The 13,708-nt window shown below is 46.6% G+C and overlaps 1 protein-coding gene across 1 annotated transcript in view; it reads right to left on the bottom strand.

The window, feature by feature from the left end:
• SEC24A (SEC24 homolog A, COPII coat complex component) overlaps window positions 1-9,036 on the bottom strand; it is a 122,386-nt gene extending 113,350 nt beyond the window's left edge. The window contains exon 1 of the mRNA XM_069763851.1: window positions 8,763-9,036. Coding sequence (XP_069619952.1) covers window positions 8,763-8,820 — 58 coding nt within the window. The 5' untranslated portion in view covers window positions 8,821-9,036. The remainder of the gene's footprint in view (window positions 1-8,762) is intronic.
• Between the last annotated feature and the right edge of the window lie 4,672 nt (window positions 9,037-13,708).

Raw genomic sequence — 13,708 nt, 5'->3', positions numbered from 1 at the left:
TCCAAACATCTCTTCCTAACAGTTGATGTTGCTACCTCAATATTGCACTTTTCTTGCCATTCTCGCAGAAGCTGAGGAGAGATGAGCTTTCGATTGGCAAGGGATGTTCTTATCAGTACTCTATCCTCCCTTTCTGGGCCGACCAGATCTGGGCCTGTCCTGGGTGATTCCAAGCTGCTTATGTTTCTGCAAAATTCTACGACTGTACTCTGATTACAGCCGAGCTTCCTTGTGATCTGGGGGCCAGTATAACCCTCTTCATGTAGCACCACAACTCCCACATGATCCTCCGCTGACAGAAGGCTCCATCATAAAACTCTACAGTACGATTCACTAGATAGACCAACAGATAAAACAAACAAAGCAGCAGATGTGATTGGCTGCCATATCCAGGTTATGATTGGTCACAAGAACCTCATCTGTGATTGGCTAATTTTGGATCTGAAGCTGTACAATGTTTAGTTCTGCTTTCAATTCCCATATTGTTGCAATAATTTCAGGCAAAACTGCTTCAAAAGCTAAAAAAATTATAGGGAGAGAATGCAAAATTGTATTCTGAACAAAACCATATAATATAATATGTCATATCAGCATCGAAGATATTCCACAGAAAACGTTTAAAACTTGAAGAATCAATTTATCCTATGCAGGACTTTTGATCACCACTGTAAGTCACATGATGTCCATTTCCTTGTGATCCTCCTTGAGATGGTTCTACCTCTTCACTGGAGTCCAGCTGTGTTTAGGTAAACTGATAGGACTTGATTTGGAAAGGCGCACACCTGTCTATATAAGACCTCACAGCTCACAGTACATGTCAGACCACATGAGAATCAGGAGGTCAAAGGAACTGGCCAAGGAGCTCAGAGACAGAATTGTGGCAAGGCACAGATCTGACCAAGGTTACAGCAGGATTTCTGCAGTACCCAAGGTTCCCAAGAGCACAGTGGCCTCCATAACGTTTAACCCCTTTACCCCCGAGGGTGGTTTGCACGTTAATGACCAGGCCAATTTTTACAATTCTGACCACTGTCCCTTTAGGAGGTTATAACTCTGGAACGCTTCAACCGATCCCGGTGATTCTGACATTGTTTTCTCGTGACATATTGTACTTCATGATAGTGATAAAATTTCTTTGATATTACCTGCATTTATTTGTGAAAAAAAAAAATGGAAATTTGGCAAAAATTGTGAAAATGTCGCAATTTTCCAACTTTGAATTTTTATGCAATTAAATCACAGAGATATGTCACACAAAATACTTAAAGGGAACCTGTCACCCCGTTTTTTGAGATTGAGCTATAAATACTGTTAAATAGGGCCTGCGCTGTGTGTTCCTATAGTGTATGTAGTGTACCCCGATTCCCCATGTATGCTGAGAAATAACTTACCAAAGTCGCCGTTTTCGCCTGTCAATCAGGCTGGTCAGGTCGGGAGGGCGTGGTGACATCGGTGGTTCTTCCTCAGCTTTACGTTGGTGGCGTAGTGGCGTAGTGGTGAACAAGCAGCGCGCGATCTCCGCTGTAATCCCTTGCATCGGTGGGGGCGGCCATCTTCCTGGGGCCGCGCGTGCGCAGATCGAGTGCTCTGCTGCACGGGGCTTCAGGAAAATGGCCGCGGGATGCCACGCGTGCGCATTAGAGATCGCGGCGGCCATTTTCCCAAAGCCGAGATGCAAACTCGGCTTTGGGAAAATGGCCGCCGCGATCTCTAATGCGCACGCGCGGCATCCCGCGGCCATTTTCCTGAAGCCCCGTGCAGCAGAGCACTCGATCTGCACACGCGCGGCCCCAGGAAGATGGCCGCCCCCACCGACGAAAGGGATGACAGCGCAGATCGCGCGCTGTGTCTTCACCACTACGCCACCAACGTAAAGCTGAGGAAGAACCAGCGATGTCACCACGCCCTCCCGACCTGACCAGCCTGATTGACAGGCGAAAACGGCGACTTTGGTAAGTTATTTCTCAGCATACATGGGGAATCGGGGTACACTACATACACTATAGGAACACACAGCGCAGGCCCTATTTAACAGTATTTATAGCTCAATCTCAAAAAACGGGGTGACAGGTTCCCTTTAAGTAACATTTCCCACATGTCTACTTTACATCAGCACAATTTTGGAACACCAATTTTTTTTTGTTAGGGAGTTATAAGGGTTAAAAGTTGACCAGCAATTTCTCATTTTTATCCCAACCATTTTTTTTTTTCTAGGGACCACATCTCATTTGAAGTCATTTTGAGGGGTCTATATGATAGAAAATACCCAAGTGTGACAGCATTCTAAAAACTGCACCCCTCAATGTGCTCAAAACCACATTCAAGAAGTTTATTAACCCTTCAGGTGTTTCACAAGAATTTTTGGAATGTTTAAATAAAAAAATGAACATTTAAACTTTTTTCACAAAAAAATTACTTCAGCTCCAATTTGTTTTATTTTACCAAGGGTAACAGGAGAAAAATGGACCCCAAAAGTTGTTGTACAATTTCTCCTGAGTACGCCGATACCCCATATGTGGGAGTAAACCACTGTTTGGGCGCATGGGAGAGCTCGGAAGGGAAGGAGCGCCATTTGACTTTTCAATGCAAAACTGACAGGAATTGAGATGGGACGCCATGTTGCGTTTGGAGAGCCACTGATGTGCCTAAACATCGAAACCCCCCCACAAGTGACACCATTTTGGAAAGTAGACCCCCTAAGGAACTTATCTAGTTATTGGTGAGCACTTTGACCCACCAAGTGCTTCACAGAAGTTTATAATGCAGAGCCGTAAAAATAAAAAAATCATATTTTTTCACAAAAATGAACTTTTCACCCCCAATTTTTTATTTTCCCAAGGGTAAGAAGAAATTGGACCCTAAAAGTTGTTGTACAATTTGTCCTGAGTACGCTGATACCCTATATGTTGGGATAAACCCCTGTTTGGGCACACGGGAAAGCTCAGAAGGGAAGGAGCGCTGTTTTACTTTTTCAACGCAGAATTGGCTGGAATTGAGATCGGACGCCATGTCAAGTTTGGAGAGCCACTGATGTGCCTAAACAGTGGAAACCCCCAATTCTAACTCCAACCCTAACCCGAACACACACCTAACCCTAACCACACCTCTAACCCTAATCCCAACCGTAAGAGACCCTCGCAGCAACGCGATCACATCACGTTGCTCCAGGGGTCTCAGGGAAGCAAGCAGGGAGCCCCCTCCCTGCGTAATGCTTCCCTATACCACCGGAACACTGCGATCATGTTTGATCGCAGTGTGCCGGGGGCAGTCCGTGACCGCTCCTGGCACATAGTGCCGGATGTCAGCTGCAATAGGCAGCTGACACCCGGCCGCGCTACCCCCGTGAGCACAGCCGATCGCTATGACGTACTATCCCTTCACCCCACCTCAACGGGATAGTACGTCTAATGTCAGAAAGGGGTTTAAAAACGTTTGGGACCACCAGAAGTCTTCTTAGACCTGGCGGTCCAGCCAAACTGAGAAATCATGGGAGAAGAGCCATTGTGTGAGAGGTAAAGAATGACCCCCAAGATCACTGTGACTAAGCTCCAGAGATGCAGTAGGGATATGGGAGAAAGTTCCACAAAGTTAACTATCACTGCAGCCCTCCACCAGTCAGGCCTTTATGGCAGAGTGGCCCGACAGAAGCATCTTCTTAGTGCAAGACATATGAAAGCCCGTATAGAGTTTGCTTTATTAAAAAAAAAAAAAAAAAAAAAAAAAAAAACACATGAAGGACTCCCAGACTATAAGAAATAAGATTCTCTGGTCTGTTGAACTTTTTGGTGATAATTCTAAGCGGTATGTGTGGAGAAAGCCAGGCACTGCACATCACCTGCCCAATACAATCCCAACAGTGAAACATGGTGGTGGCAGCATCATGCTATGGGCGTGTATTTCAGCTGCAGGGACAGGACGACTGGTTGTCATTGAAGAAAACATGAATGTGGCCAAGTACAGAGATATCCTGGATGAAAACCTCTTCCAAAGTGCTTTGGACCTCAGACTTGGCCGAAGGTTCACCTTCCAACAAGACAATGACCCTAAGCACACAGCTAAAATAACAAAGGAGTGGCTTCAGAACAGCTCTGTGACCATTCTTGACTGGCCCAGCCAGAGCCCTGACCTAAACCCAATTGAGCATTTCTGGAGAGACCTGAAAATGGCTGTCCACCATCCAACCTTACGGAACTGGAGAGGATCTGCAAGGAAGAATGGCAGAGGATCCCCAAATCCAGGAGTGAAAACCTTGTTGCATCATTCCCAAGTAGACTCATGGCTGTACTAGCTCAAAAGGTGCTTCTACTCATTACTGAGCAAAGGGTCTGAACGCTTATGACCATGTGATATTTCAGTTTTTTAATAAATTTGCAAAAACTACTACATTTCTGTTATTTTTCAGTCAACATGGGGTGCAGAGTGTACATTAATGAGAAAAAAAAATGAACTTTTTTGAATTTACCAAGTGGCTGCAATGAAATAAAAGTGAAACATTTAAAGGGGTCTGAATACTTTCCGTACCCACTGTATTATGGCAGAGGACATATGGATATGGAGAATGTAATTCAATGATGCCTCCCTTTTGTTTGTTAGAAAGATTAGCTGCTTGCAGAGGACGGGCAGCAGCTCGCTCAGAAAGAACAGGAACGTCCAGCCCAACTGAGTCTTCCGGTGTCTGCGGGGGTTGGAAGAGTTGTCGGACAGTTCAGCAGACAGACCTCTAATGTGTATGGCCAGTTTTAGCCAGAAAATAAGTACAGAAGAACGCTGCGATTTTATGTTAAAAGATCTATGCAAAACATATGGAAAACACTAACCATATGCTTTACTGCTGGTACTATACCAACACAAGCGCCGTCTCGTTTATAAAAAATATTTTTATATGCTTGGGCAAGGTAATAAAAAGGGAGATGTAGAGGTGAGGCGGAGGGGTACTGTAGAGGTCATCCAATGAACATGTTATAACCAGAAGAAACCTTCCAAAATGGCAGGGGATATTTCTTCTGTGTCAGGGGACCAGGAGAGTATGTGCATGAGGGGAGCATAGGCAGGGGATATTTCTTCTGTGTCAGGGGACCTGGAGGGCATGTGCATGAGGAGAGCATAGGCAGGGGATATTTCTTCTGTGTCAGGCGACCTGGAGGGCATGTGCAGGAGGGTCACATAGGCAGTGGATATTTCTTCTTTGTGAGGGGACCTGGATGGCATGTGCATGAGGGTCACATAGGCAGGGGATATTTCTTCTGTGTCAGGCGACCTGAAGGGCATGTGCATGAGGGGAGCATAGGCAGGGGATATTTCTTCTGTGTCAGGGGACCTGGAGGGCATGTGCATGAGGGTCACATAGGCAGGGGATATTTCTTCTGTGTCAGGAGACCAGGAGAGTATGTGCATGAGGGGAGCATAGGCAGGGGATATTTCTTCTGTGTCAGGGGACCTGGAGGGCATGTGCAGGAGGGGAGCATAGGCAGGGGATATTTCTTCTGTGTCAGGGGACCTGAAGGGCATGTGCAGGAGGGTCACATAGGCAGGGGATATTTCTTCTTTGTGAGGGGACCTGGAGGGCATGTGCATGAGGAGAGCATAGGCAGGGGATATTTCTTCTTTGTGAGGGGACCAGGAGAGTATGTGCATGAGGGGAGCATAGGGAGGGGATATTTCTTCTGTGTCAGGCGACCTGGAGGGCATGTGCAGGAGGGTCACATAGGCAGTGGATATTTCTTCTTTGTGAGGGGACCTGGATGGCATGTGCATGAGGGTCACATAGGCAGGGGATATTTCTTCTGTGTCAGGCGACCTGAAGGGCATGTGCATGAGGGGAGCATAGGCAGGGGATATTTCTTCTGTGTCAGGGGACCTGGAGGGTATGTGCATGAGGAGAGCATAGGCAGGGGATATTTCTTCTGTGTCAGGGGACCAGGAGGGCATGTGCATGAGGGTCACATAGGCAGGGGATATTTCTTCTGTGTCAGGAGACCAGGAGAGTATGTGCATGAGGGGAGCATAGGCAGGGGATATTTCTTCTGTGTCAGGGGACCTGGAGGGCATGTGCAGGAGGGGAGCATAGGCAGGGGATATTTCTTCTGTGTCAGGGGACCTGGGAGCCATGTGCATGAGGGGAGCATACACAGGATTTTAATCCTGGAAAAAGTGTTGAATGTTACAGAGGAAGCGCTGGGTGTGAGATTTCCCAAAAAACCTTATGAACACATTGTGGAAAAACACCCGTGTAAATTGACAGCTGCTAAAAATCTGAGATCCACAGCAAGACAACAGTTTATGCTAACCACAATTTTCACCCCTGACAAAGCTAAGAGAGAAGAGAAATGTGCACCTTTTTCCATATTTATCATTGCAGGTTTTGCTGTGGCATTTCCAGATTGAAACCGTGACATCCGCCTGTACTCAGACATTTACGGTATTATAGCTTTTATTCACAGTGTAGTCACAGCCTGAACGACAGAAGGCAAAGATCTTCCTGTCTCTACCTATAGCATATATACAGGAGAGCTGTCATAGGGTATGAATTTATCCAGAGACATGAGGGCCTGATATCGTCAGAATGGTGTTAAGATGCTACCAATTCCCATAAAACTAAAAAAAAAAAAATACGTTTAATACATGACAGTCCCTCACAACCAAGCTTCACAACATGGAGAAAAAAAACAAAAAAAAAAACCATCACTTCTCTGACACACGAAAAAGCTAGTAATGTGAGTGACTAAGAGGCTGTAGTGTCAGGGTGACGGACAGTGAGCGCCGTCTGGCAGCCCTGGCGGCATTAGCAGGTTCCATAGTTACCACAAAACCTCCACCGGCCACAGATGTCCGATGTGGCGACTGGTAAAAGCCAGAACTCTCAGCCAACTCCAGCAGATCCTGGCCGTCCACCATCGTCTGATTACTGGCAGATGTTAGGCATTTAGTATCAGAACTTAGAAACCGCTTTTCTCTACTGAAGCCGCTCCACACAAGATTACCCCACTGTGTGTCATCATAAGACAGGAGCAATCCTAATCTACACACCAAGTCATAGATAAGAGCCCCCCACACCTACATATACCTGAGAAACAAAAGGGTCCACAACTATGAGCAAGTACTATAAACTGGCCTGACCCGGGCACACACCGGACCTGGGGTCACATCGGCTCCATGTCCACTGGTGGGAGAGAAGCCTCAGCTCGGGGACCAGCTGCAGTCAGAGCTCAAAGGTGACAGCTGCTCCACGGGACACAGCACAACCTGAAGCCAGGAGCCCAGACAGTGTACGGCGAGTGCAAGCACCTGTGTATAGTGGTCTAAGGCCGCGTACAAGAGCCAGCACTGGTTACACCACCTGACCGCTGGCGGCCCAGCTCTCCATTACCTGACCACTGACAGCCCAGCTCTCTACATTACGTGGCCACTGGCAGCCCAGCTCTCTACATTACGTGACCACTGACAGCCCAGCTCTCTACATTACGTGACCACTGGCAGCGGCCCGGCTCTCTACATTACCTGACCACTGACAGCCCAGCTCTCCATTACTTGACCACTGACAGCCCAGCTCCCTATTACCTGACCACTGACAGGCCAGCTCCCTATTACCTGACCACTGACAGCCCAGCTCCCTATTACCTGACCACGGACAGCCCAGCTCTCTATTACCTGACCACGGACTGCCCAGCTCTCTATTACCTGACCACTGACAGGCCAGCTCTCCATTACCTGACCACTAACAGCCCAGCTCCCTATTACCTGACCACTGACAGCCCAGCTCTCCATTACCTGACCACTGACAGCCCAGCTCTCCATTACCTGACCACTGACAGACCAGCTCTCCATTACCTGACCACTGACAGCCCAGCTCTCCATTACCTGACCACTGACAGCCCAGCTCTCCATTACCTGACCAGACAGCCCAGCTCTCCATTACCTGACCACTGACAGCCCAGCTCTCCATTACCTGACCACTGACAGCCCAGCTCTCCATTACCTGACCACTGACAGCCCAGCTCCCTACTACCTGACCACTGACAGCCCAGCTCTCCATTACTTGACCAGACAGCTCTCTCCATTACCTGACCACATACAGCCCAGCTCTCCATTACCTGACCACATACAGCCCAGCTCTCCATTACCTGACCACTGACAGCCCAGCTCTCCATTACCTGACCACTGACAGCCCAGCTCCCTATTACCTGACCACTGACAGCCCAGCTCCCTATTACCTGACCACTGACAGCCCAGCTCCCTATTACCTGACCACTGACAGCCCAGCTCCCTATTACCTGACCACTGACAGCCCAGCTCTCCATTACCTGACCACTGACAGCCCAGCTCTCCATTACCTGACCACATACAGCCCAGCTCTCCATTACTTGACCACATACAGCCCAGCTCTCCATTACTTGACCACATACAGCCCAGCTCTCCATTACCTGACCACTGACAGCCCAGCTCTCCATTACCTGACCACATACAGCCCAGCTCTCCATTACCTGACCACATACAGCCCAGCTCTCCATTACCTGACCACTGACAGCCCAGCTCTCCATTACCTGACCACTGACAGCCCAGCTCTCCATTACATACACAGTACCTGCCATATGTACACAGATCTCGCCTCTCTAGTAACCCCTTCCCTGCTGGCAGCCTCCGCTCATTCTCCCCTACCGGATCCCAGGGGTCACCTACACAACACGGGCACCGCGGCTCCGCACCTGTGACCTCCAGGGGCCACACGCAGGGCTGCTGACCACACACAACACGTTCGTGCTTACCATTGGAGTAGGGCGGCCCTGATCCCCCATTTTGGGAGTTGTACCCGGCGTTGGACATGGTGGCGGAGTCCTGTGTAGGTGGAGGGAGGGCTACAAAGATTCACCCGCTCCGAGATACTGCTGAGGTGACAGCGGGAGCAACTTATCCGCTCATGGTGGCCCTCAGTGCCGGTGTCCGGATGCAGCAGGCCCGGGATTATTGGCGATAATAGAAGAATTCAGCACTGGGTATTAGGTAGCAGGAAGTGCACAGTCCCAGCCCCGGGGCGGCCCCGCGCATGCGTGCTTAGTACACGTGGCACTTCCTGTACGTGTTGCTCTCGTCTGCACAGGACAGTTCGGTGCCAGCCGTGTAGTGACGTAGGCGGCGCTGTGTCCACATACCGGCGCCCTAATGTAGCATGCCGGAGCGCTGAGCTGGCGTATGTGGCAAACTGTATGGGAGCCTGTGTGAGGCCAGTCTCACACCACACGTCCAGATAATTCCGGTACCGGAGTTATCCGTGTCCATGTGCTCACGTAGGCCATCCGTGTGATGTCCGTGAGTACGTGTATAGTGTCCATGTGCTGTACGTGTGTCCGTGTTTTGCAACAATTTTTACAATTTTAACCCTATGACAGGAAAAACGCACACGGAGTGCACACGGACAGCATCCGTGTGCAGTACGTGTTTACACGGACCCATTGACTTTAGCGGGTCCGTGTGCTCCCATGAACACTGACATGTCTCTGTGTTTTGCACACGGTCCGTTAAAACACGCTGACATGTGCAGAGACACATTTATTTTAATGTGTCTACGTGAGTCAGTGTCTCCGGTACGTGAGGAAACTGTCACCACACGTACCGGAGCCACCGATGTGTGAAACCGGCCTTAGGCCAGTCTATCACGTCCAGATATTTCCGGTACCGGAAGAAACGGTCCCAGAGCGTCCCGTGTGTCATCCGTGTTTATCGTCCATGTGCTGTCCGTGTATTCAGACAATTTGTTTCAATTTTAACCCTGTGACTTTAAAAAAAAGTACACGGATGGCATCCATGTGCTGTACATGTTTACACGCACCCATTGACTTTAATGGGTCCATGAGCTCCCACGAACACTGACATGTCTCCGTGTTTTGCCCACGGTCCGTGAAAACACGCCGACATCTGCAGAGACACATTTTTAATCCCTTAAGCTCCGAACGTGGTTTGCACATTAATGACCAGGCCAATTTTTACAATCCTGACCACTGTCCCTTTAGGAGGTTATAACTCTGGAACCCTTCACCGGATCCTAGCGATTCTGACATTGTTTTCTCATGACATATTGTACTTCATGATAGTGGTAAAAATTTTTTGATATTACCTGCGTTTATTTGTGAAAAAAACGGAAATTTAGCGAAAATTTTGAAAATTTCGCAATTCTCCAACTTTGAATTTTTATGCCCTTAAATCACAGAGATATGTCACAAAATACTTAATGAGTAACATTTTCCACATGTCTACTTTACATCAGCACAATTTTGGAAACATTTTTTTTTTTAGGGAGTTATAAGGGTTAAAAGTTGACCAGCAATTTCTCATTTTTACAACACCATTTTTGTTTAGGGACCACATCTCATTTGAAGTCATTTTGAGGGGTCTATATGATAGAAAATACCCAAGTGTGACACCATTCTAAAAACTGCAACCCTCAAGGTGCTCAAAACCACATTCAAGAAGTTTATTAACCCTTCTGGTGCTTCACAGGAATTTTTGGAATGTTTAAAAAAAAAAAAAAAACGTTTAACTTTTTTTCACAAAAAATTTACTTCAGCTCCAATTTGTTTTATTTTACCAAGGGTAACAGGAGAAAATGGACCCCAAAAGTTGTTGCACAATTTGTCCTGAGTACCCCGATACCCCATATGTGGGGGTAAACCACTGTTTGGGCGCATGGCAGAGCTCGGAAGCGAAGGAGCGCCATTTGACTTTTCAATGCAAAATTGGCTGGAATTGAGATGGGACGCCATGTTGCGTTTGGAGAGCCACTAATGTGCCTAAACATTGAAACCCCCACAAATGACACCATTTTGGAAAGTACACCCCCTAAGGAACTTATCTAGATGTGTGGTGAGCACTTTGACCCACCAAGTGCTTCACAGAAGTTTATAATGTAGAGCCGTAAAAATAAAATATAATATTTCTTCACAAAAATGAACTTTTCGCCTCCAATTTTTTATTTCCCAAGGGTACCAGAAGAAATTGTACCCCAAAAGTTGTTGTGCAATTTGTCCTGAGTATGCTGATACCCCATATGTGGGGGTAAACCACTGTTTGGGTGCATGGCAGAGCTCGGATGGGAAGGAGCGCCGTTTGACTATTCAATGCAAAATTGGCTGGAATTAAGATGGGATGCCATGTTGCATTTGGAGAGCAACTGATGTACCTAAACGTTGAAACCCCCCACAAGTGACACAATTTTGTAAAGTAGACCCCCCACAAGTGACCCCATATTGGAACCTAGAGCCCCCCAAAGAACTTATCTAGATGTGTTGTGAGAACTTTGAACCCCCAAGTATTTCACTATAGTTTATAACGCAGAGCCGTGAAAATAAAAAAATATTTTTTTCCTACAAAAATGTTTTTTTAGCCCCCCAAATTTTTATTTTCCCAAGGGTAACAAGAGAAATTGGACTGCAGAAGTTGTTGTCCAGTTTGTCCTGAGTACGCTGATACCCCATATGTTGGGATAAACCCCTGTTTGGGCACACGGGAGAGCTCGGAAGGGAAGGAGCACTGTTTTACTTTTTCAATGCAGAATTGGCTGGAATTGAGATCGGACGCCATGTCGCGTTTGGAGAGCCACTGATGTGCCTAAACAGTGGAAACTCCCCAATTATAACTGAAACCCTAATCCAAACACACCCCTAATCCAAACACACCCCTAACCCTAATCCCAACCGTAAGTGTAGCCCTAACCCTAATTGGAAAATGGAAATAAATAATTTTTTTTATTTTTCCCTAACTAAGGGGGTGATGAAGGGGGGTTTCATTTACTTTTATAAAATATAAATAAGTATATCGCAGTGTGTCGGGGGTTAATTTGCCAGAGTCGGTCCGTGACCACTCCTTGCACATAGTGCCGGATGTCAGCTGCGATAGTCAGCTGACACCCTGCCGCGATCGGCCGTGCTCCCCCCGTGAGCGCGGCCGATCGCTATGACGTACTATCCCGTCCCTGGGAATTAAGTCCCAGGTCACCTTGACGGGATAGTACGTCAAATGGGATTAAGGGGTTAATGTGTCTACGTGTGTCAGTGTCTCCGGTACGTGAGGAAACTGTCACCACACGTACCGGAGCCACTGACGTGTGAAACCGGCCTAATGAGGGCTGACCACTGGGCGGATGTGTGATTCTGGGCTAATGTACATCCTTCTGTACAGGACGGTGCCCAGATGAGGCCGAAGTTGGTTTCTTATTCGTCAGTTTCTTATTCATCAATTTTTTCTTATTTTTTTATAGGTTTAACAACAAATAATAAGCATCACAATAATAACATACAATGCAGCGAGCTGCCCTGATGTGAATGCACTTAACAACAGCTACAAAAATGATACAACTGGCACAAAAATGGGCATTAAAGTGGGCACCAAAGGGCTTTAATGAAAGGGTTAAATGACGTTGGGCCACTGATCTCACACTGCAGACATATAGAACAGGGAGCCCCACATCAAAAACAGGTCTCTCCAGCCAGGCCCAAGGTGTTCTGGGCATCAAAACTGGCATCAAAGTGGGTAAACAGCCGATTTTCACAGATTTGAATAAGTAACATGTTTTTAAGGGGTTAAATGACTTTGGGCCACTGATCTGACACTTAAAATACACAGATAGTGATGCCCTGCATCAAACCCAGGTCCCTCCAGCCTGGCCCAAATGGGTTCTGGGCATCAGAATTGGCATCAAAGTGGGCAAAGAGCCAATTTTCACAGATTTGTATTCCTAGTGTGAGATCAGTGGTCCAAAGTCATTTAACCCCTTAAAAACATCAGTTACTTATTCAAATCTGTGAAAATCGTCTGTTTGAACACTTTGATGCCAATTCTGATGTCCAGAAGCCATTTGGGCCAGGCTAAAGGGATGTAGGTTTGATTCAGATCATCACTATCTGTGTATTCTTAGTGTGAGATCAGTGGCCCAAAGTCATTTAACCCTTTCATTAACGCCCTTTGGTGTCCACTTTGATGCTCATTTTTATGCCAGTTTTATCATTTTTGTGTTCGTGACGCCACCTGTGGTGTTCGGTCAGTGGGGACCAACGCTGCTTAACCCCTTTACCCCCAAGGTGGTTTGCACGTTATGGACCGGGCCAATTTTTACAATTCCGACCACTGTCACTTTATGAGGTTATAACTCTGGAACGCTTCAACGGATCCCGGTGATTCTGACATTGTTTTTTCGTGACATATTGTGCTTCATGATAGTGGTAACATTTCTTTGATATTACCTGCGTTTATTTGTGAAAAAAAACAGAAATTTGGTGAAAATTTTGCAATTTTCCAACTTTGAATTTTTATGAAATTAAATCACAGAGATATGTCACACAAAATACTTAATAGGTAACATTTCCCAAATGTCTACTTTACATCAGCACAATTATGGAACCAATTTTTTGTTTTGTTAGGGAGTTATAAGGGTTAAAAGTTGACCAGCAATTTCTCATTTTATTTTATTTTAGGGACCACATCTCATTTGATGTCATTTTGAGGGGGTCTATATGATAGAAAATACCCAAGTGTGACACCATTCTAAAAACTGCACCCTTCAAGCTGCTCAAAACCACATTCAAGAAGTTTATTAACCCTTCAGGTGTTTCACAGGAATTTTTGGAATGTTTAAATAAAAATTAACATTTAACTTTTTTTCACAAAAAATTTATTCAGCTCCAATTTGTTTTATTTTACCAAGGGTAACAAGAGAAAATGG

Source organism: Ranitomeya imitator, chromosome 4 (genome assembly GCF_032444005.1).
Source record: "Ranitomeya imitator isolate aRanImi1 chromosome 4, aRanImi1.pri, whole genome shotgun sequence".
NCBI lineage: Eukaryota > Metazoa > Chordata > Amphibia > Anura > Dendrobatidae > Ranitomeya > Ranitomeya imitator.
The sequence above is the reverse complement of the archived record's forward strand: the minus strand, read 5'-3'. Positions and strand labels throughout refer to the sequence as shown.